The sequence below is a fragment of the Leuciscus leuciscus genome, assembly GCF_965113295.1.
Source record: "Leuciscus leuciscus genome assembly, chromosome: 1".
NCBI classification, from domain to species: Eukaryota; Metazoa; Chordata; class Actinopteri; order Cypriniformes; family Leuciscidae; genus Leuciscus; species Leuciscus leuciscus.
The window spans coordinates 36,792,586-36,817,197 of record NC_138725.1 but is presented as its reverse complement, the minus strand read 5'-3'; the positions used below and the strand labels follow the sequence as shown (position 1 = coordinate 36,817,197).

Sequence of the window (24,612 nt, the reverse complement as noted above, 5' to 3'; positions counted from 1 at the left end):
TTTGGAAAATGCAGCGGATTTCTTGCTACTCTTTATGATCTGGTTTAATAGGCCTATTATTAACTGGTAACGTATACCTTGAATGCAGTATGTCATTTTTGGATAAAGTGTCTGCCAAATGCTAAATGTAAATCACAAACTACACTCTAAAAACTGCTGGGTTAAAAAATAACCCAACCTTAACCACACCGCTGGGTCACTATTGGACAGAACACGCGCTGGGTTGGTTTGACCCAAGTGCTGGGTTTTACCATTTAACCCATATTTCTGGGTCATTCATTTGACCCAACCAGTGGGTGAAATTAACCCTCTTGCTGGGTTAAGTCTTACCCATGTGCTGGGTTATTTCTTGTCTCATTGCCTTAATAAAATTAGAAACAAATATTTGTTATATTATGAATGTAAAATAATTATTATCTCTGTAATACAATAAACCAGAGAGGCCACTGTATGATTTCAATCTCATTTTTTTATTTTTTTTATTTTATACATTTCTTTAATACTTTTCTTTATCGAATACAAATGTTAATCAATGTCAAAAGTCTGACATGTCCCCCTCATTTCATCCCTGAGGCACAGCATGTGCAGCAATTCACCAGTCATCTCATTTTGTAAATATTAAACCATGTTGGTCCTCACCTGTTGATTACACAAGTCAAGTCAAGTCATCTTTATTTATATAGCGCTTTTTACAATACATACTGTATCAAAGCAGCTTCACAGTGATACTGTAACGTGAATATAATACAACAAAGTTTGTTTCTAGAAGAAAATTGCGTCATCGTCCACCTTAAGGCAAATCAATAATATTGTTGAATATTAAATGTCCCCAACTAAGCAAGCCAAAAGCCAAGGCAACAGTGGTGAGGAACCAAAACTCCATCAATGACAGAATGGAGAAAAAAACCTTGGGAGAACCCAGTCTCAGTCGCTCAGTTCTCCTCTGGCCATCGAGCGAACAGTGTATGATTATGATCCAGGCAGCATTACAGGTCAGAGGTCAGATTGAATAAGAACATTCAGAATATTTATCCAGTTCCATCTGGTTGGATGTCGGAGTCATCACACCGGTATGGAGACGAGTTTGTTGAGGATCAGTCGTGTCGATGAGGCCTTCACAGGGCTGATGAGGCTGGCCCTTCAGGGATGCGTCATGGATGGGTCCAGGCGCAGGCCCACCTTCTGATCTGGATATGGCCTGGATCCGGCTGACTTCAGTCAACTTTAGAATGAACAGAAAGACAAACATTAGCATACATGCCATTCTTCTTATTAAATAATGAGTACATCAGGTGTTATAGGAAAGTGTCCCTGGTTCCGGCTGACCTATGCAGCCTAATAATCATTTAACTGATTTGAATAATAGAAATGTATAATGTTCTATATGAATGCCAGGTAAAAGAGATGCGTTTTAGTCTAGATTTAAACTGACAGAGTGTGTCTGCTTCCCAGACAATCACTTAAGAGTGTTGTAATAAAACTGACATGCAAGTTAAGCTTTTTTTGTGGAAGTATCAATTTATTATTGAATATGCAATTAAAATTATTGCAAACATTACCAAATGACCAAATGTGAAAAACAAACAAAATGTTTATTCAGTATTTGCAAACTGAATTATAGTAATAGTAATAAAAGTATAAGAGTAATTTGGACAAATATGATCAACATTAAGGCATTAAAATAAAACATTATTTTATTAAAAGTAAAATATTACTGTAATGTTGATAGTGTCTTTAACATTAAAACTCACAAACCCACAAAGCTGCTCGTTAATCTCCTGACTGGCAGCGCTGATGATCGCCTCGTTTAGATGTTAACTTGCACACAATAAAATGAAAGATGACATGCATGGTGGTAGGGTAGGCTATCATGTAAGTTTACATTTTTTAAGTTTTAAATATTGACGATCATTCGTTCAACTAAACGGGTTTACTTTTCTTCTCAAAACTGGCGCCTGTCCATTTATTTCTCCTGTCCTCAGTCGCTGTTTATAAAGATTGCAAGTCATACATTTACTAAAAAAAACTAGGCTATAGGCCTATCAAGCTCCTGAAAACCTTGGGGTTTTTTTTGGCAGAAACGATGGTTCGAGACAGTACAGAAGACACACGCAGACTGTGCTGGAACTTACCTCAGTCACTTCTTCTGACGAGTATTTCTAAAACTACGCCAGCAGACTTTTCACTCACAACTCACTAGCTAGCCTACGAGAGAGACTCATTTCCCGCTGATTTTACATACGAGCCCTGTGAGGGAAACTGCGCGTATGGATTTCATACAAAACGCTTTTCTCACTTTTAAATATGCAACGTCCACAATGAATAGGCCTACGATAATTACATGATGAATTTAGAATTTAAACTGCATATTTCAAAAAGGCTGCTGATATAGCTGGTTTAATTTCAACTAAGGATTGAACGATGCGGCATTTGATTTTGTCAAAAATTCTAACCGGCTAGCTGTGGCTAATTAATGTTTCACAGAATAAATAAGTTACCCCTCACACTTCCATATCAAAGACTGTATGTTGAACAGTGAAATTAGCTTGCTGCTACCACCACAACTTATTAAAAATATAGGTAAACATTCATATTAACTTACCATAAAACAGCTGCCTGCTCCGAGTGGCGTGCTCCTCAAGTCAGAAGTGAAGAATCCAGAAAGTTCCGCAAAAAATGAAAAAATAACCAGTTGCTGGGTCAAAATAACCCAACCAGCGGTTTATTTGTGAATGACCCCCTTACAACTCATTTGACCCAGCATGAGCAACCCAATAATGTGTTTACAGTACCCCAAACAACCCAACTTTTTGACCCAGCACAATCAACCCAACAATTTGTTTACAGAAACAACCCAGCATTTTTTTGAGTGTAAGAATGAATAATAGTTTTACAGCATTTATTATTAATCTAGGTTAATATTAATTTATATCATATATTGTAACATTTCAAGTATATTTTCAACAGTGTTTTGCCCAGACGGATTTGTTTCTGACGGATTTGCTGTGGTTCTGCTCTACAGGAGTTCAGTTGATATTTCTAAGGCTGTCGATAAACAGCTCACAAGCTTGGAAGTGCGTGTTGTATGTGTGTGAGTTTGCCCATGTCCTCGTTTAAGTAAGTGTGTTCTGAATATTGTCTTTCAGAAAGAACACGGGCAATATAGATTTTAGTTAGGCTATGGCTTTCTCTGAAACACCCTGCTGTTTGGATTCAGAGCAGATGTTCAATAATAAAGCTCTACTGCCCTCTAGTGTTGAGATCTGGTAAGTCTGATTCATTTGAATGAACGCTTCGGTCAAACGCTTTGATTCATTTGAGTCATCACTAAAGTTTTAGAAGTCATTTAACGAATTCTTTTTTTACTTGAATATTTAATTAAATACATCTTGTCAGCTTATATAAATAGGTTTGTTGGAGTAACACGGCTGCAACCCACACAGAGTCACATCTGTTTGAAATCAAATGAGCCAAACACTTTTCTCTCTGCCTTTCTTTAGACACCTCTATCCCAGAATGCACTGGGCATTGAGAGTGAACTGAGAACGAATGCTGTCCTCCTGTCTGTGAGTTACATCCAGTTTTATTAAACAATGTTGCATTTGACTATTTAGTTCACATGTTATGTAGGCTATTCTCTTGCAGCAATGAGATAAAATGGAGGGCAAATAGAGACTTTTACTGACATGTCCTGCTTCTCAGATGCAAGAGTTTTAGAAGAGATCTCAACAATGTCTCAGACTGTGCTCAGATTCACCAAGATACCAATTAAGTCTGCAACGTGCAATCAAAAGTCAAAGATCTTAATATGAATATGATCTGAGCTGCTCCGCATTAATTTTAAAGCTCAGTACTCTTACCAGCCTGTCTTCTCAGGTTTTAGTGTGTGATTAATTTCTTGTATCTGAACACAGCTTATAACGCATTCCTCTTACGATGGAAAGGCTCTATTGGGAATATCTGACCATCATGTTTCAAACTTAATTACACAGTGATTAATGGATTCCTGACAGATAGAAGATGAGATCATGATACCATCAAGTCCTCATGGACCAGAATCTGTGGTTCTGTGCCAGCTGGGAAAACCACAGCATCATTACTGACAAATTGTGCGCACTAATGCATTGTGGGAGAACACCTGGTTTAGTAGACATGTAGTATCTATCTATCTATCTATCTATCTATCTATCTATCTATCTATCTATCTATCTATTCTACCACTAAAGGTTGCTTTATAAATAAGTTTAATCTCCTCAGCATCCCAGATAGCTTAGAAGAACTCGATGTTGCAACAGAAACGATTGACTCTCTCTTTTCCAGCACTGCATGGTTGCTCCTTTGGGCTTAAAGAAGATTAAGGAAAATAGTTTGACGCTGTGGTACAATGAACAAACTCAAGAAAGAAGCCCGAAAAATGGAGCGCAGCTAGAAGAAAACAAAACTAGAGGTATTTCGCATTTCATGGAAGGAAAGTGTTATTGCATACAGAAAGGAATCTAGACTTAAAACACATCTCTTTAACCTGACATACACATAACACAAATCAGTTAAATGATTGTTAGGCTGCATAAATTAGGTAATCCCGAACCGGGAACATTTCTTATAACACCCGATGTACTTATTGCATCGTAAGAAGAATGGCATCTATGCTAATATTAGTCTGTCTGTCTCATCCTTATGGTCCATATCCAGATCAGATGGTGGACCTGCACCTAGACACGACCAAAGCACGGCCCTGAATGTCAGCAGAGATCCTGTCTACTAGACAATCCCCTATGAAGGTCTTATCGACATGACAGCCATCAGCACAGATCCTCAGCAGAGACCACAAGAACCAGACAGGTCCTCTGCACAGGCCCTATGGCCAGCTTCGGCTCTGTACCGGTGAGATGAAACTGATCTTCAACCAAATGGAACTACATTAAATATTTTGAATGTTCCGAATGTTGAATGATCCAATCTGACCTTTAATGCTGCCTGAATCATAATCGCACCGTGTTTGTTCGTTGGCCCTGACTGAGCCTGGTTTCTCCCAAGGTTTTTTTCACTCCAATCTGTCACCTGATGGAGTTTGGGTTCCTTGCCACTTTCACATCTGGCTTGCGTAGTTGGGGACACTTAATATTCAACAATATAGACACCAAATGAGCTAATTCAATAATTGATCATCTTTACAATGGAACTGAATAAACACTGAACTGACTGAAGCTGAAATGCATAATGTTCCTGTTATCACTGTAAAGCTGCATTGAAACAATATGTATTGTATAAAGCGCTATAAATAAAGGTAACTTGACTATATATGTTCATTCGTTCATTCATTCATTCATTCATTCATTCATTCATTCATTCTATCCGTCCTTCCATTGTTGTGGAGAAAAGTCATCTCTTTCTTGCAAATGAAGCTCAATATGCAGAGTTCCAGAAGTCAAAATAAGACATTATTGGACAATGCAACAAAGCCGAGATGCAGGACATCTGAATCTGTCTCTGACCAGGTCTTATCTTTACATACTCCTCTTATCAGCTGTTAACCAATGAGATTACACCTCAATCGCCACACCTCCCGCCATTAAAGCCCTCTCTCCTTGCCTTCCATCTAATTTTGGTATCCTGCCATGAAAAAACTATCAGGACTGTGCTGGTAAAGAGAGGATGAGAGATTGTGGGGAAATCAGAGGAGAGGTGGGGGGGGGGGGGGTTGGAGTGAAAATTCCACTTAGTGTCCATATAAAGCACTTTAGCGCGCACACACAGAGACACACACACATGCCTCTGAGGTCTCGGATCATCTCACAGCAGAGGAGTTGACAGGAATGATGCTCATCTGACAGATCAGACAGATATCAGACTCAAGATAAGAGGATACTCACGAGTACACAGATTGCTCTGTCAGGTAAGACCTATAATTATGTCTCTTTTTGACCATGTTTATTCACAATGAAAGATTATGAGTATATTAATGATCAGAACTGATATTTATTACTTCAGTTTATTTGCAAATCTTTGTATTGGACAGAAGTGATGCATTTAACAGTTGTCTTATTAAACACTCTTCACTTATACTATAGCATAATATTCTGTTATTACGGGTTGTTTATGTACAGTAGCTCATCAGGGTGTGGTCCTGTACGCCATATAAAACAGTTATTTCACTACAGTAATACTGAGATCACCAACAACAACAGTGCATATAATGTGTGGTGTCCGTTTACTGTCATGTAGCTTATGACTTTGTTCATAGTCTTCTTTTTGGACTTTATTAGTAATGCTTGCCAATGAAAACATCGCTATTTTTACTGTCCACACTAAGTGTTAAACTAAAGATTGGTGCTACAGATATGAACGATTCCTCCAATCATGTGTGTTGTTGATGAGAGTTTGTGCTGATAATTGACTAACTGATCAGATGCTCCATTTTCACCTGGACCAGAAAACAGGTGAAAAAAGTCCACTGTGAGAAACCTGAGCATATCTACAGACTAAAAGATCACAGAGACGTGAAGTACGGGTCTGCTTTTACTCTAAAGAGAAAGAAACCACCTAGCAACGACAAAGATCACCATAGAAACATCCTAGCAACTGTAAAGCAATGACACAGAATACTTTAGCAACTGCTTAACAATGCACTAAAAACCATTGACCGCATAGCAGCGTAACATCATAGCGGCAAGATTTGCAAGTGCACGCATGCACATTTTCAAATGGCGTAGGCACTGCGACATTAATAATAATGCATGCTTAAATTAGTTTTAGGTTTTTTTATGCTTGAATTCATTGGTTGAATTATTTCCCCAGACTCGGCCGAGTCCACGGGCGGCTGTGGGACTTCTGAAAACATGCCGTCTGTCCCGGAGCACCTGCCCCTCAGGGACTGTTCCCGCTCATGTTCCCGTGAGCAGCTGACGCCTCGCTCCGAGACCACGGTTCTCAGCCTGACCGGCAAAGAGATACGCTGGACCCCTCTGCCCCCTCCAGGCAACTGCGAGTACTACTGGCAGGCCATCCTCCTCATGACCTCCGGGGGCAGCGTGCTCCTCTCCGGGATGGTGCTGAGTGGACTTTACTTCACTGGGGTTTCCACCATGACCACCAATATTTTAGGCCCCGCCCTTCTGTCTATTGGTCTGATGGTGCTGGTGGTGGGTTTGGTTTTGATGCCCATCACACAGGAAATGAGGCATCAGAGTGCAGCGAATCGTCTCAGCAGTTTATACAAGCCTCAGATAAACCTATGAGAAGAACCTAATGTGTCCAAACCCTGTCCTGGAGGGCCACTGTCCTGGAGAGTTTAGCTCCAATTTTCCTCAACACACCAGCCTGGAAGTTTCTAGGCTGTGTTCGAAATCGCCCCCTATACCCTCATTCACTATTCCCTACATTATTCTGCTAATATCGTTCACTTGAGGGAATGAATGAAAACGAGTGAGTGAATTCGGACACTGAGTGCCACAAGGGCTGCTACTTTTACATAGTTTGTGCTGTTTAATAATCATTTGAAACTTAGCAAACTGGCAGCTCCAGTAGTAATGAAAATATTTCACTTTGTCATGTTAGTCAATTATCAATTTATCATTAATAATCAATTAAACAGGACGTTATACCTGTTTGATATTATGCTGTACCCACATTGGACCAGCGATCTGGAAAATGGATGGATGGATGATTCAACTGCAGGCGCCATCTTCTGGTCAGACGTGCGTATCAATTCGATGTGTGACTCTCACAGTGCATTATGGGTATTCTCTAGCCATTGAGTGTACATTGGTTGTACACTCGTTATTGCGGTACATTGTGGGATTGAATGAGTGCGCTCAATAGTGTCCACTATGGTTTCAGACACCACTACAAATGGCTAGCCCCTCAAATAGTGCCCAATCTAAGGGTATAGGGGGCGATTTTGAACACAGCCAAGTAATTCTGACTACCTTAATTAACTGGTTCAGGTGTGTTAAATTGGGGTTGAAGCTGAACTCTGAAGGACAGTGGCCCTCCAGGAGTGGGATTGGACACCCCTTGGCAAGACCATTGTTTTTTTCTTAAGGCACTGTTTGATTCTGCTTCCATTACATTTCTTCTTTCTTTCGCTATATATATATATATATATATATATATATATATATATATATATATATATATATATATATATATATATATATGTGTATATATATATATATATATATATATATATATATATATATATATATATATATATATATACATTTTGTTAATTGAAATAAAGCTGGAATAAAATAAAATAAAATGTCAGATGAAAAACAGTATTTTCAGATCTATGTTAAAGATTTATTCAAACTCTCCTCTGTAAAATGTATTTTTTTATCATTTCTAAAATATTCTATTCTATAATATGTTCAGTTGAAAAGTTTATAGCACTTTTCACAATACATATTGTTTCAAAGCAGCTTTACAGAAAAGATGTTGTCAAAATGAAACTGTTCTTCTGTTCTGCAAATGTATGCAAATGAGTGCATATATAATTAAATATTTACATTTTTAAACATATACAATTTCAGAAAACGTGTAATGTGAAACATTGTCTTGATGTACAGTGATTAATCAATTGGAGAGAGTGGTGATATCTATTTCATTTTTATCTATTCACATAGTATCTTGTCTTAATGGAAAAATCGCTTTGTGGCTGTAAAGAGAGCCACTTCCTTGGCAAAGATACTGAAGTTCACTTTATTTATATAGCACATTTACAACAGCCACTAGGCTGTTCAAAGTGCTTTACAGAACAACCAGATAAATAATAAGAAAATAATACATGCATAACAACACATAAAACACAAATGAAAGCAGCAAAGCTAAGAGCAACCTTAAAATCAGAGTAGCAAAACAGTATCAGACTCAAATATAAAATAGTAAAACAGAAGTGGCAAAACAGTATCAGACTCAAATATAAAATAGTAAAACAGAAGTGGCAAAACAGTATCAGACTCAAATATGAAATAGTCAAGCCAACCTAAGAATAGAGATCAAGATGCTAAAGAAAACCGGTAGGTTTTTAACAGAGACTTGAAGATAGACAGAGTAGGGGCCGTTCTAATCTCTAGAGGCAGGGTGTCCCAGAGTCATGGCCCTGCCACCGCAAATGCACGCTCCCCTCTACGCTTGAGTCTAATGCGAGGGACTACCAGCAGAGCCTGGTCGTACACTCTCAGAAAAAAAGGTACAAAAGCTGTCACTGGGACAGTCACTGGGTACTAATATGTACACTTTTGGTACCAATATGTACCTTTGAGGGACTAAAATGCACTCTTTAGGAACAAAGGTGTACCTTTTGAAAAGGTACAGTGACAGCTTTTGTACCTTTTTTTCTGAGAGTGTAGGATCTTAGGCTTCTGGAAGGAGTGTAGGGATGGACAAGTTCAGATAGGCAAGAGCTAAGTTATGTAGAGATTTAAAAATCTATTCTCTGCCGAACTGGCAGCCAGTGTAAGGATTTGAGAATCGGAGAGATGTGGTCATATTTGCGACACTTATGTAGAAGTCTGGCCGCAGCATTTTGGATTAACTGAAGACGAGCAATTTGAGAACTACCACAATATAAGGAATTGCAGAAATCTAGCCGAGAAGTTATAAATGCAAGAACAGCCATTTCCAAAGTTTTCGCAGTGAGAAAGCCTTTGATTTTAGACAGTTGACGAAGGTGGTAGAAACTGGAACTGATTACGGATTAAATGTGTTTGTCAAATTTTAAAGGCTGGTCAACAAGAACACCTAAGTTACGCACCCCTGGGGATTTAAAAGCCGATAGACTCTCTAACTCTGGACTTATACACTGAGAATTTTAAATTGGCTGAAAACAATGATCTCAGTCTTGTCTTCATTTAGAAAGAGGACATTTTGGGCTAGCCATGCTTTAACCTCCTCTAAGCATCACAGAAGAGAATTCATCGCTGCAGGGTTGTTTCTCTTGATTGGAATATACATTTGGGTGTCATCCGCGTAAAAATTAAATGATACACCATGTTTCCTAAGAATAGTGCCCAGAGGTCGCATGTAAAGAGAAAATAGAGAAGGAGCCAAAATAGATCCCCGTGAAAGACCACAGGTCAGAGGTGCCATAGAGCTGGAGAAAGTATCTTTACTGAAAACTTTCTGTCAGACAGGTATGACTGAAACCATGTCAGAACAGAAGCTTTTAGACCCACCCAAGACTGGTCAATGGTATCAAAAGCTGCCGAAAGATCTAAGAGAACAAGAACCATAGTATCTCCGGAATCAGTGGAGAGATCTATATAATTCAACACTCTCAGGAGGGCGGACTCAGTGCTGTGAGTAGTCCTCAGACTGAAAAACCTCATAGATACAATTATTTGACATAAAGAATTGGAGTTGATCCAGCATAATTTTCTCCAATAGCTTAGAAATGAAAGGTAAGACAGAGATAGGCCGAAAATTTATTAAAACAGAAGGATCTAGTGAAGGCTTCTTGAGCAGAGGAGTGAATTAGCCACTTTAAGATTGGCAGGAACAGAGCCCGTTTTGAGACACTTGTTGATAAGAGATACCCTACCTGGCCCAACCGAATCAATGATTAATTTCAAAAATCTCGGGTGAATGATATCATTAGTACAAAATGAAGGTTTGAGCTTGACAGTCACGTCTTTCAGTGTCTGGAGGTTGATATTATCAAAAACCTCCCAGGTGTCAAGATTGGGGGGACAGTTAGAATTAGGGCAGACACTGAGACTTAAGTTAGTGATTTTGTTAATAAAAAAATCTTTGGAAGCCTTCACATAGAGGATCTGAGGCAACAGACAATGTGTTAAAATATGGATTTACAACAGACTGAATGACTGAAAACAGAACCTTTGGGTTAGAGTAATTGGATTAAATTAAGTTAGAAAAATAAGCAGCTTTCGCAGACTTAGCAGCATTCTGGTATGATGTTAGAGAGTCTTTGAACATTTGGAATGAGACAAGTAGCCTGTCCCGATTCCATTTGCGTTCAGCCTTTCTACAAATTTGTCTTTGGTGACAAGTGTCAGAGTTTTGAAACCAAGATGGCGCCTGTGTTTGGCTTGCCGTCTGTTACTCTCGTGTTTTCTTCTCTGGTTGTCTGCTGTGCACTGTAAAAAAAAAAACTGTGAAAAAACGGTATTATTCCGGCAGCTGGGGCGCCAGAAAATTACCGTAAAATAACGGCAAAAAACAATCTCGTTAAAATACAGTAATTTTCCATAATTAAATAACAGATTATATCTTTAATATTACATAAAATCTTATGTAATTATTGGGATTTTTAACGTTTAAAAAAAGTCATATACACCTTTAAAACAATTAAATACTGTAAATTTAAGGTTTTATACAATTATTTTATATAATAATGCTGTCTATCTACAGTAATTTTCTTTTAATATAGTTTTTCTGTGTAAAATAACAATGAAATTGTGTATAAAAAATGCACACAAGTACATAAATTCAAATGTTTGTAAATTTACAGTTTTTATTTTTATTTGTACCGATCCAATTTCACAACATCTCTAATTAAGTTCTTAATAATAGCAAATGTACAGTCAATTTCTTTTAAATTAACTAAATGTATGAGTACAGAATACCTGCATATTTACAGTATTAGTAATTGAACAAACACTAAACATCAAGATAAGTGATTGATAGGAAATAGATGCTTAGTATATAATTTAGAACATGTAAATATATCCACAATAAAAAGCAATTACCGTATACCTTTACAGTATAACTTATTTTAACATTTACAATTACATTTTATCCAAAGTGACTAACCAATTAAGATAATAATTAAAGATAATAAAAAGCAACAAGTGCAGTGACAAGTCCCAGTTAGTCGCACAGTACACATAGCAAGGTTTTTTTTTTTTTTTTTTTTTTACAAAGATATAGTATTATTGGGTGAAGTGTTTATGAAAAAGATGGATCTTTAGCAGTTTCTTGAAAATGTGTTGAGTTGCGCCGGTCATTCCACCACCAGGAAACAGTCCAGGTAAATGTCAGTGAAAGTGGTTTTGTGTCTCTTTGGGATGATGGCACCACAAGGCGCCGTTCACTTGCAGAACACATGCTTCTGGAGGACACATAGATCTGAAGCAGTGAGTTTAGGCATAGGGCTACCTTTAAAGACAACTCTTGCTGCAGCATCTGGATCAGTTGCAGAGGTTTGACTGACACTGGAAGAGCTGCCAGGAGAGCATTACAATAGCCCAGTCTGGATAGAACAAGAGAGTTGTGTAGCTCCGATAGGAAGGGCCAGATCCTCCTAATGATAAGGCAAATCAGCAGGATCACAGCAAGTATGTTTTGGCTGAAAGTTGAACCATAAGCAGTTCTGTCTTGGCAAGGCTGATTTGAAGGTGAAGGTCATTCATCCAGCAAGAATTTTCCATCAGGTAGGCTGAGATGCGAGCAGCAACCGTCAGATCATCTGGCTGGATTAAAAGGTAGAGATATGTGTCATTAAGATATTAGTGATAGGAAAAGTCATGTTTCTAAATGACAGAGCCTAGTTAAAAAAAAGAAAGAAAGATGGGTGGAATCTAACACAATCGTAATCTTGCTGTAGCAAATCCAAACCTTGTGCATACTTTTAGTGCAATCATATGGAATCAGAACCATTATGATTTTTATGTTTTAATGAATTCTTCCCATACCTTGTTTGCCATGATCATCTGCTTTCCACGTGACCTGAAATCACACACAAGTTATTTTAAAACTCAGTATTAGATTTACACATGTCAGAATATGTTCCATTGGGACAATGCAAAAACTCAACTGACTATGATCTTGAAGCTGAGCTGGAAAGGCCAGCAGTAATATTTTGAGCTGCCATGTGATTTTAGCTAAGTTACATTTATAGAAAGTAACATTAAATGAATATGATTTACTGTGACCTAGACCTAGATACACCTAGGGGTTCATCATGTTGTATTCATATTCTAGTCTTCCTGTTCTAGGCTTTCCTGTATCATCAAGAACGTTAAGTTACAGACAGTATTTCGATTTCTTAACGGTCTTAATAAAGTTAGTCATGTTAACTATTACGAAATAAACAAAAGAAACACAGTAGGCCTATTTTTAGTAAAACTGTGGCTATTACAATGGTAAAAAAATCAGCTAAAAACGTGTTTACTACAATTTTACTATAATAAAATAAAGTAAAAAAAAAAAGTTTACAAAAAAAATGTAAAAAAAAAAATTGAAAAATAAAGTTTTCAGCTTCCAGACATGGTTTCAAAATGTCCCGCCATTTAAGAGATTGGTTTAATGTTACTGACTATCATAACGAAGATTTTATACACAATTATGGACTTTAATATGAATAACAAGTCTACTAAAGATTGTTTTAGGTCTATAAGTTAACAAGTAAGTTAGAGTGGGTTCAACTGATCTTTCTTAACACAGATCGATAATTGAAAAGACCCATGCTGCATTTGTGTTTTGCCCTCGACGCCAGTTATGACTGAACATAATTTAAGAATGCTAACGTTAGCATGGAAACAGTCTAACCACTTAACACAAATGTAATATAAAATGTCATTTACATGTAGTATTAGACTCTTACCTCAGCCGTTGATCGGTCGGGATGAGGTCTGCTGTGACGAACCAGGCTCACTGAAAAAGGGCGCGTTATTTCCAGACTGACTGACACCAGACTACAACTAATATGTGTTCAGCAGCGCTCCTGCTCACGGCTGCTTCTGTCGAATACGATTATAGCTCTGAATTCAAATCTCCCGCTTGCCCTTGACACAGATCGACGACAGAGACAGATTTGTAGCTAACCGTTGTGGGCTGGGCGGGACTAAGCAACGAAACGTAATGGCGGATAATTTGAATCTGCGCGCGGCCGCGCGCGCGGGCACACACACACACATTCAAACGCACACAAAGCCACGCAATGTGCAGCAACGCAGATTTGGAAAAACGATTCATAAAAGACATAAAATATAGGCCTAAATGAAATTTACGGGCAAATACAAATGATGATCAAAATGAACATCTATTTGCAAGACAAAATTAAAAGATTATAAATAATTAAATAGGCCTGCCTAATGTGTGGACAAATCTTAAAACTCACTTTAACCCCCACATGCTTAATAATCTTTAAGGAAAACATGTTAAGTGACTGCTGATTTCTGCAGTTATACCTTATTTTCTTTGTTTTCTAATTCCACAGAAATAATCTGTAAAATATTACTTAATTTTTTATGTAAAATTACACATAACCCTATAAAATTACAGATAATTTCCTTTAAAAAACGTTAAATTAATGTAAAACCACAATAAAAGCAATTACCTGTAAATTGAATAGTGGATCTTTAAATTACAACAAATATCTGTAAAATAACAGGTATTCACTGTATAATGACAAAACGGCAAAATTCTGTAAAAAATACAGACAGTTTCCTGTAAATTTACAGTTTTTTTTTACAGTGTGTCTTTAACCTGCTGTACGCTTCTAGTATACGACCATCAAGCTCTCCTCGGCGTCTCTGTTGTAGACTCATTCACAAACTCTCACACCTTGGACGTGGACTGCCCCTTCTACAAATCGTACGAGTCGCTCAGAACGATCATCCCGCACGGTATCCGCTGGTAGCCGCTCAACATCTCGCGGAGAAAGCGAAGGAGGAAATGAGGAATCCACGGAGGATACATTGCGAAACATTACATTCCTCTGCCTAAGATGGCATTAATAAACGCCCGCTCTGTGGTGAATAAGAGCTTTTATTCCTCCACGCCTGAAACTTTGTGTACATGTGCATTAGCTAAGCCAAAGTGGTTTTGGGCCTGGTTTGTTCGATTATATTTTTTTTCAGAGTGTCCTGGTGTTGAAACAATAGTCTCAGCCTCAGACATCTCGACCACGGACAGTTGGCTGAACGTCTGATGCATAAAATGGGAAACACTTCAGGAGTTTCGAAGTCTGATTGGTTGAATTCTACAGGATTTCTCGTTCCTTAACCACCTGGAAACAAAGCAGTCGTGAAGCCAAACCCCCTCATGGAAAAAGAAAGCTATTGTGTTTACAACTTTGACAATGAGCGCTTATCAGGATCAACTAAACACTATGTGAATTCATTTCACAGCACCATTATTGCAGTCAAATTGCACAACGTTTTTGAATGGATTGCACACCGGTCTGTTAATGTGAGGACATTGACTTTACATTTTCACACCCCTAAACATTACGCTGAACTAAACGAGCTGTGATTGGTTGCTTTGTGTGTCAGTTAGACGGCCTCTTGGCTCTCCTTGGCCAGTGAAAGCTGCTAAGGAGTCAATCTGACGGTCTGGCTATACGCGAGACTATTGAAACATATGTTGGCAAACAATTTTATATTTCTTATATTTTAATTCCACATGAGCTGTGAACTTGCATGCCTTGAAAATATCTGTGTTGAAGCATTACTAAGATGGGCGCTAACTTTCTTTAATAAGGACTTTTGGATTATTCAGCTGTTCAGAGTGTGTTTATGTTGTCTGTCTGATGTGATGAACACTTTGGGTCCTTATAATCCCAAAACTGACCACACAAACCCGTTATATACAATACAGTTCAATGATTAGTGGTGTTTGCTTAAGTAGGAATCACTATCAATGTTGCTCACAGTTTAGGAATTTGAACAAATGTATTCAAAAATTGTTTTGGATGACTAAATGGGCAAAATATCTCAGCTGCATTGTAAAACAAACTCCATAATGTGAATGTTTATTAAAATTCAGTTTGATTATTGACCCAGATTCATATTTAATGTGTGAGATGTATTTGTGTTCTTTTTAAAATCTATAAATGTGTAAAGCATTTTTATACTATCATAGTAATTATTAATATTGTAATTTTAGTTTAAGTTTCTATTGTAAAAAAGTTGCTGCCTTACATTTTTAGTACAATCAGCTCGGATGTTTAAGTAATTTCAACTTAAATTGCATTAAACTGCCTTAAAAATAAGTTGAATCATGTATAACTTAAGAATTTTTTTTGAAAATTGCTTAGGCTAACTTCTTTTGATCAGTTAAAGCAATCTAAAAACATGTGTTGTCATAACTTATTGATCATATAATTTGTTTATTTGTGCCATTATTTCAAATGAATCCTAGTGGAATTGATTAAGAATCCACTAAGAATCAAACACAGGTCTACTGGATAAACTAAAATCAATTTTTCATCATTTCAGTTCATCCAGTACTTGATTCTTGGTAGATTATTTGATCCCATATCCTTCTGCCGCTTTCAAATTCAATTAGCAATCCTTGTATTCCTTAAGGTTTTTTTTTCACCATGCTAACATTAAAGGATTAGTTCAATTTAAAATAAAAAAAATAGCCCATGATTTACTCACCCTCAAGCCATCCTAGGTGTATGTGGCATTCTTCGTTCAGAAGACTACAATCGGAGTTATATTAAAAACATACGCAGTCTACTTGCCTCTAATGCGCAACTTACGCAACTCATGACGTCAGAAGTAGCGTAGTGCGTCATGGTGTAGTGTATATATCAGCATTACTCGCATAAGTTGCACTTTACACTTAAGTGGAATTTGTATGTTCTCTTACGAGAGGTCTCTCGTACTGCGTAAGTATCTTACGCTAGGGGAAAATCCCTTTTCCGCGAGATATTGAAGCCAAAAAATTATCCTTAATTTTGTATTATTGTAAAACGCGTTGCGGCAGCATACAGACATAGGCAAGACGGCTTGTGTGCCTATTGGCTGTTCTGCGGCAACTGCAGCAGCCTATCGAGCGAGGCCTAGCGTGACATCAGACCCAATGAGGGTGCTTCGCGCCCACTGCGTCACGTCCCGCCGAAACGGGCGTGGCTTAGGCCTATAAATCCAGCTCGCAGGCAGCTGATATCTGATTTGTCATCTCTTCAGCGAAGCACACGCATCGCTGGATCCGGAGAGAAGCCGCGCCGTCTGAGGAAGCATTTGCAGCGGGACGAGTCGTCACTGAAGTCGCTGGCCGCGCTGCCTTCAATCGCCTTCCTGCTGCGCTATCCGGCGCCTATATCCTTTACACTCTCTGCTGTGTGTGTGTTCGCCGCCGCGACACACACTGTCTAAAAGAGCTTGCTGTCTTTTTATAGATGCCTTCCTGCGGCTCGTGCAGAGCCACACTCAGCGACGGGGACCACCACGTTGTCTGCGTTTCCTGCCTGGGTGAGGATCATGCAGCTCTCGCGCTCGCTGACGGCGGCTGCCATCATTGCGAGTTACTGCCTATGGCGACTCTGAGGACTCGCCTGGCATATTTCACCGAGACTGCACCTCCGCCCGCTGTAGTGCCGCGCTAGCGAGCACTGCCCCATGGCCAGTGCCAGTGAGGAGGGACCTCCTCTCTCAGGACAAGGGCTCGATTTGGCATCCGCGCCCAGAGCTGTGGTCCCTTCATGTTTGGGCCATCAACGGGTACCCGCTGACCTCCCAAGCGGAGTGTTAAACACGATCACGCAGGCTAGAGCTCCGTCTACGCGACGTCTCTATTCCTCGAAATGGTCAGTGTTCTCCAGCTGGTGCACAGCTCGTGGCGTGTCGCCCCCAGACTGTGGGGTGACGGAGGTTCTCTCCTTCCTACAAGAGCTGTTGGACAAGGGCAGGTCCCCTTCCACGCTCAAAGTTTATGTGGCGGCCATAGCAGCGTTCTCAAAAACAACGCTTGGTCAGTCAATAGGAAGGAACGATTTAGTCATCCGCTTCCTTAGAGGAGCTAAGAGACTGAATCCTCCCAGACCTCCCTCAGTCCCCGTATGGGACCTTTCTAAGGTACTGGAGGCCATGAAAGGTGACCCATTCGAGCCTTTACAGACGATTGATCTTAAACACCTGTCTTTCAAGACAGTGTTTCTTCTGGCTCTCGCTTCAGTGAAGCGCATAGGGGACTTACACGCGCTCTCAGTAAGCGCGAAATGCATGGAGTTTGGGCTTAATGACTCAAGAGTTATACTCAAACCTAAGCACGGTTATGTTCCAAAATCAGTTTAGGGCGCAGGTCCTTTCCCTGTCAGCCCTACCGGTCTCTGACGAGGAAGGAGACGCGAGCTTCCTTTGTCCAGTCAGGGCATTAAGAGCTTATGTGTCTCGCTCATCTGTCTTCAGACAGACGGAGCAGCTCTTCGTTTCGTTCAGCGGACGTTCCAAGGGACTAGCCGCGTCGAAACAGAGCCTATCCAGATGGATGGTTGACGCTATTGCGCTGGCGTACACTTCCAAGGGTATGCAGTGCCCGTTGGGTGTCAGAGCGCACTCCACGAGAAGCATGGCTTCATCGTGGGCCTGGTCAAGTGGGATTGCCTTGCAAGATATATGTATGGCGGCAGGCTGGGCCTCCCCGTCTACATTCATAAGGTTTTATAACCTAGAGGTTCCCGCCTTACAGGCCAGGCTGTTGTCGGTCTAAATATACCAGTACTGTCTGTTCTGATGCTATCGGTTCAGAATACTGTGTCTGCTGAGCACTGCTCCATGAGCACTGCTCGCTGATCGACCGCAAAATGCTTATGGGCAAATAAATACGACCCACAGTTTCCATCAGTTCAGGCCGTACTCCGCCCTGTCTGTATGATGCGTCTGAGGGACGCTGCTATATGTGGAAGAGCGCGGCTCCGCCCCTCCCTCTTCCCGGACTCCCTGTGAGTTCCCCTGGTGATTATGCACTATATGAACCCCGGGCTTTCGCCCTTGGATCTTTGGTGTCAGATCCCAGCACGCACAGCGTTTTACATTGGGTCCCCTAGTGTAAGATACTTACGTAGTACGAGAGACCTCTCGTAAGAGAACGTACTCGGTTACTAACGTAACCTCGGTTCTCTCTAGAAGAGGGAACGAGTAGTGCGTATCTTGCCGTGCATGCACATGCTCTGGTTAGCTTCGGCGATGAAAAACCAGATATCAGCTGCCTGCGAGCTGGATTTATAGGCCTAAGCCATGCCTGTTTCGGCGGGACGTGAAGCAGTGGGCGCGAAGCACCCTCATTGGGTCTGACGTCACGCTAGGCCTCGCTCGATAGGTTGCTGCAGTTGCCGCAGAACAGCCAATAGGCACACGAGCCGTCTTGCCTATGTCTGTATGCTGCCGCAACGCGTTTTACAATAATACAAAATTAAGGATAATTTTTTTGCTTCAATATCTCGCGGAAAAGGGATTTTCCCCTAGCGTAAGATACTTACGCAGTACTCGTTCCCTCTTCTAGAGAGAACCGAGGTTACGTTAGTAACCGAGTACGTTTGTTTGGCCGGAAGCTAGTTATTTTACTTTATAAAGTTTTTAATATTTTTATTTTTATTTTACACAAACTCATCGTTTTGCTTCAGAAGGCCTTTATTAACCCCCTGGAGCCGTTTGGAGTTCGTTTATGATGGATGGATGCACGTTTTTGAGCTTCAATCTGTTGGTTTCCATCCACTGCCATTGTAAAACTCGGAAGAGCCAGGATATTTTTTTAAATACTCCGATTGTATTCTTCTGAAAGAAGAAAGTCATATACACCTAGGATGGCCTAAATCATGGGCTAATTTTCATTTGAAAGTGAACTACTCCTTTAACAACATCTTATTAAAGTCTTAGGAAGTCAAGCTGACATAAAACCTTTTCTTTTCTCATCATACCATCCAATCAGAAAGTGTCTGAGAATAGAAACTAAAACATGACTGGACCAGAAAGATGTGTGTGGTTTTGGTAAAAAAAAATAAAAAAAATAAAAACACATCTCATTTGAATTACTTGAGCCCACATTTGACAGGCAAATTTTTAGGATGTACAATCTGACACTGAATCCAACATACTGAGGTATTAGTTTTTTTAATTATTCAATTTTGCTTAGCAATAGGCTATCGTTGACTCTAAATAACATATAGTCAATAAAGAGGCCAAAATGGAGGTGTAGCCTACTCTTTATACTGCATAAATAATAGTAATATCACTGAATTAAACATGCGATGTAGGAAGGCCATCTGACTGCAATGTCTTGCCGCCATAGTGACGTTACAAGGGCGTTTCCCTCGTGCGCCAGGTGAATCTCACCTGAACTCGGCAGATCTTCCGAGATACTCACAGGAGCGACAGCAGCATCATCCTCCTCCTGAAGATGAAGGAGCTGCGGTGCATCGGCACCTGTTTGCCGGTATTCGTCATGGCGATCGTCTTCGACATCATCGGTGTGATCCTGCTGTTCGTCGGCGTGTTCGGGGACGTGCGGCAGAACGGCGTGTTTTACGGGGATTTCCTCATTCACACCGGGGCGCTGCTGCTGTTCGTCAGCCTGGCCTGGTGGCTCATGTGGTACGTGGGGAACATCAGGGTGGAGGATGAAAGCGTGGAGCGCAGATCGAGCGCCGCGCGCAGCGTCAAAGAGCTCGCGAGGAAACTCACGGAGAGACTCTCCAAACCACACAACAGCGGTGAGAAGCTCACAAACTCACAAACCAAAACAACATTTAAGTGAATCATTGAGAACTTTTGCAATCTCCAAAGAACCATTAATGTATTGATGAACCATTAATACATTAACTAATGTTAACTAATGAACCTTATTGTAAAGTGTTACCAAAAAAGTTATATCTTAATAAAAATAAAAATAAAGGCTTCTGTTAAAACTAAAGTTATGGAGCCTAAAGGACATGATGATGGAAAGAAAAATATAGGCTATTTAAATGCTGCATAATATGATTCTTAAGATGAAAATAATAAGTTGTGGGGATTCAAGCTACTTGAAATTTAGCTATTTCTTTCCTCCCGTCTCATCTTTTTTTCTTTCTTTTTTTTACCATCTCAGTATAAAGAACAATTGAAGAAAATACCTTAAAGTGCATGCATCCTTATTCTTTAGAGCTTTTTTATTTTTAGTATAATTATTTTTTCAAAAATACAATTTAAGGTTAAATACTAAATAAAAAAATTAAATGATACATTCATAAAAATAAAGTTCTTTATTGCCATTGAAGGTTCCATGAAGAACCTTTAACACATTCATGAAATCTTTCCATTGCACACAAGGTTATTTATAGTGGAAAAATATATTTTTAGAATATTAAAATGTTCTTCACGCTAAGAAAAAAAAAAAAGTACTTTTAAGAACTGTTGACTGAAAGGTTCTTTCCGGAACCTGTATGGTTCTTCTATGACATCACTGTGAAATCCCTCATTTGGAACCTTTATTTTTAAGAGTGTGTGCAACTCCAGTCTGTATATCCTCATTGTGTGTGTGTGTGTATTGATCTTTATATTGAAGCTAGCCATCTGTCTTTGTTTTGCACAGGTGAGAAAACAGGAAGCAAATCTTCCACCATTCGAAACGTGACGTGGGGCAAATCCACATATTTCCCAGGACACAAGGATCTTGATATGATCAAATGTGATGAACTATCCAAAGAAAAGTCAGGTGATGATCAGTTCATGTACTACCAGAATCAAGGGTATGAGGACGAGGAGTCGGGCAAAGCAATCCCAGTCGAGGGTTCTGAATCAGATGTGAGCGAATGCAATGAAGAATCTCAGGAGAAAAAGCCAAAAGAAGATCAGTTCACCTGTTACCAGAATGAAGGGTATGAGGATTCAGAATCAGACGGGAAACCTCAGGAGGAGAAGCCAGATGATCAGACAGAGCCACAGAGTTTCGATGATCTGCTGTGAAAAGAGGCGAGTAAATATTAACCCTGAATTTCCTGCATAATAAAGGCACTTCAATGAAGTTCAATTCAACCAAACAAACTCCCATGTGACACGAACTATACAAAGTTTCATGCTGTGCCCATGACATTTTCATAAATATACATCCGTGTCTTATTTTAGTTGGTGTGTAATTGTTTACCAAGATAATCTGCAAATCTAAACCTACAAGTTATTTACATAGGATCATGTAATGTTGTATTTAGATATGTTATATATATGTACACACTTGAATGCATGCATGCTTCTTTGTTCAATTATTGGGTAACACTTTACAATAAGGTTCATCAGTTAACATGAACTAAGAATGAACAATACTTCTACAGCATTTATTAATCTTAGTTAATATTAACTTCAATGTTTACTAATACATTATTAAAATCAAAGGTTGTGTTTGTTAACATTAATGCACTGTGAACTAACATGCAATGAACAGCTGTATTTTTATTAACATTAAAAAAGATTAATAAATACTGTAAAAAAAATTGTTCATTGTTCATGTTAGTTATTTACTAATGTTAACTAATGAACCTTATTGTAAAGTGTTACCAATTATTGTTTATTTTTAGTATTTTGATCATATATTTAGACCATTATCAAGACACACTCACTGAAGCAAACTCACTAATTAATTGATACATTTATGTAAGCATGCATAATTTTACGCATGATTTACATGGGAGTTCTACTCGTGAATGAGGCCTGATATCTTTTCACACGGAAGTTTAAGAAAACTGTTCTTATTTTGCAGGTCCTGAAACAATGACTGAATTAGCCGAGAAGTCTTCAATAGTCTTAAACTATTTGCCATCAGCAGTACGCTTAAATACTGCATACATTTTAAACAGGGTCTGAAGAATAGAATTTCGGCTTTAATATGTCTGTTGTGTTTATATGGAGTGATCAATTCATATAACCACTCTTTACTGATAACCTTTACTGATATCTGTGGCTTATGTAATGGAATTTAGTGGTGTTACCAAACTGGTCAAATGCAGTGAACTCTTACTTTGCACATTATTTACTCACTTTTATACGCTTTGGCAAAGCTGTTGGCAAATTACCTCCAAAAGGTGGAGGTAACACCAACACATGTAGATCATTTCAAAATGACCTATGTGGTTCAATATATCAGTCTATCTCTATTTTATTGTGTGATGATGTGTCCACTTGTGTCGTGTTTCAGTTGATATTCTGTGTCGTTTTGAAGTGATACTCAGGTACAGCCCTTGTTTTTGCACATCCTCATTTGTGAATTCATGCATCGCCTCATGCATTGTAGGAATCCATTTCCCTTTCAAAGCGGCAGCTGGGCGTTCATGCAAACTCCTCCACAGAGTCAAGTCATTTCACTTGTTAGCCAATCAACAGTCGGTGCTGTCATCAGCGACCAAACCAGTCCGACAGCAAATGCTTCAGCCTGAAATTGCAATACTTTAGTGCTTTAGTGGAAAGGGGGTCAAATGGGCATGTTATTTTATTGCTAAATATTGTGGCATAAAACTACAGTATATGAAGAATTATATATTGCCAGATCATGAAATTTCAAGATGTGAAACATAACTATATTTTAATATAGATTATATTTTCAGTAATGAGTGAGGCATGCGTGTGTGTGTACATGAAGCATTGTATGTAGTGTATGTAAATATAAAACGTCATCTTGACAAATCCTGCTTTCACTGTACCAATGTAATATGAAATGCATGTAGAGTTAAATTTGTCTTTAGCTCAAGTTTGTATAAACCGTCCATGCTATCAAATTAAACCACATTTCACCCTTAATGACTGTATTTGTTTTTTTGCTTATTGGTGGTTTTTGTCAGTCAAGAATCACTTGACACAATCTCAGGGTTATTGAACCCTTAATCTTGAGTATTGAAGGATTAGTTCACTTCAAAATGAAAATTCTGTCATCGTTTACTCGCCCTCAAATTGTTTCAAACCTGTATGTATTCCTTTCTTCTGTTGAACACAAAAGAAGATATGTTGGTAACCAAACAGTTGATGGACCCCATTTACTTCCATAGTATTATTTTTTGTCCTACTATTGAAGTCAATAGGGTCCATCAACTGTCTGGTTACCGACATTCTTCAAAATATCATATTTTGTGTTCAACAGAATTGAAATTGAATGATACCTAAAATCGTGTGCCTTGCTGAAATGTGCAATGTGACTAATCTGTGACTAATAGAAGTAGTTTGAGTATTACATAACTCCGAAAACAACTCCTAATGCCGCATCCGCAGTGGTTCTTTGACAAAGGCTTTTAGAAGGATCTGAATCAGTTGACTTTACAGTTGTTCCACTTTCATTGTGAGGAAAACAGTCTGTAGGATAATATGCATAAAAATAGTCTTGACCTCTTCTGTAAGCATTTGCCAGGCGGTTGGACTTGTTTGGGTTGTTGCAAAGCATGCCGTCAAAGGAATGGACTACGTAAGAATGTGGGTGAGCTGCTTCATAAAAGCCTTACAAAGAAAGGGTTCCTGTCATTCATTCATTCATTCTTCAGGGTTATCAGCCTGCCGTACGTCTGTTGGCTCTCCTTACCTGAGCTTCTCCAAGATGGACTGCAAGGAAAGAGTGGGACGCTGCTTTATCTTTTTCTTCTTGGCCATTCTGTTCGACGTAGCCGGATTGGCTCTCTTGCTCATTGGCATTTTTGCACATATCGATTATTGGGACTTTTTTGTCCTTTCTGGACCGATCATCATCTTCCTTAGTCTGGTATTTTGGATCTTTTGGTACATGGGGAACCTCACAGTACCGTACCATGAAATCCTGCCCGAATGAACATGGATAAGAGGAGGAATATGGACTGGAGAATTTGAAAATATGAACTCTTGGAAGTCAAAGGGACTCTGTGAAACGACCAACAGAAAGGATGATGTGTCACTGCCGGAGTCAACTGTTGAACCATCATTGTGACCACTTGTC

At 39.2% G+C, this 24,612-nt stretch overlaps 2 protein-coding genes and 1 long non-coding RNA gene across 3 annotated transcripts; 2 read left to right on the top strand and 1 right to left on the bottom strand.

The window, feature by feature from the left end:
* Nucleotides 1-6,839: 6,839 nt before the first annotated feature.
* Nucleotides 6,840-7,238, top strand: pirt (phosphoinositide interacting regulator of transient receptor potential channels; the record flags this gene model as incomplete). The annotated part of the gene is made up of 1 exon (XM_082166013.1): nt 6,840-7,238. The coding sequence occupies one exon, from the start codon at nt 6,840-6,842 to the stop codon at nt 7,236-7,238; it is 399 nt and encodes a 132-aa protein (XP_082022139.1).
* Nucleotides 7,239-12,268: 5,030 nt separating this feature from the next.
* On the bottom strand, nt 12,269-14,298 carry LOC309480922. Its single transcript, XR_014199811.1, has 3 exons — nt 13,568-14,298; nt 12,657-12,690; nt 12,269-12,434 (listed from the first exon to the last, which is right to left on the bottom strand). It is a non-coding gene; the product is annotated as an uncharacterized lncRNA (long non-coding RNA).
* A 5,726-nt stretch (nt 14,299-20,024) lies between these two features.
* tmem238l (transmembrane protein 238 like) lies at nt 20,025-23,456 on the top strand. Its single transcript, XM_082164951.1, has 3 exons — nt 20,025-20,404; nt 21,262-21,641; nt 22,423-23,456. Exons 1-2 carry the CDS (start codon nt 20,092-20,094, stop codon nt 21,633-21,635), a joined length of 687 nt encoding a protein of 228 aa, XP_082021077.1. The 5' UTR covers nt 20,025-20,091; the 3' UTR covers nt 21,636-21,641; nt 22,423-23,456.
* Nucleotides 23,457-24,612: the final 1,156 nt, after the last annotated feature.

Excerpts from the sequence above, each read along its gene's own strand:
- tmem238l (XM_082164951.1), top strand. The coding sequence starts at position 20,092 with ATGAAGGAGCTGCGGTGCATCGGCACCTGTTTGCCGGTATTCGTCATG. Across the intron at positions 20,405-21,261 it reads CTCCAAACCACACAACAGCG|GTGAGAAAACAGGAAGCAAA; the intron begins GTGAGAAGCTCA and ends TGTTTTGCACAG.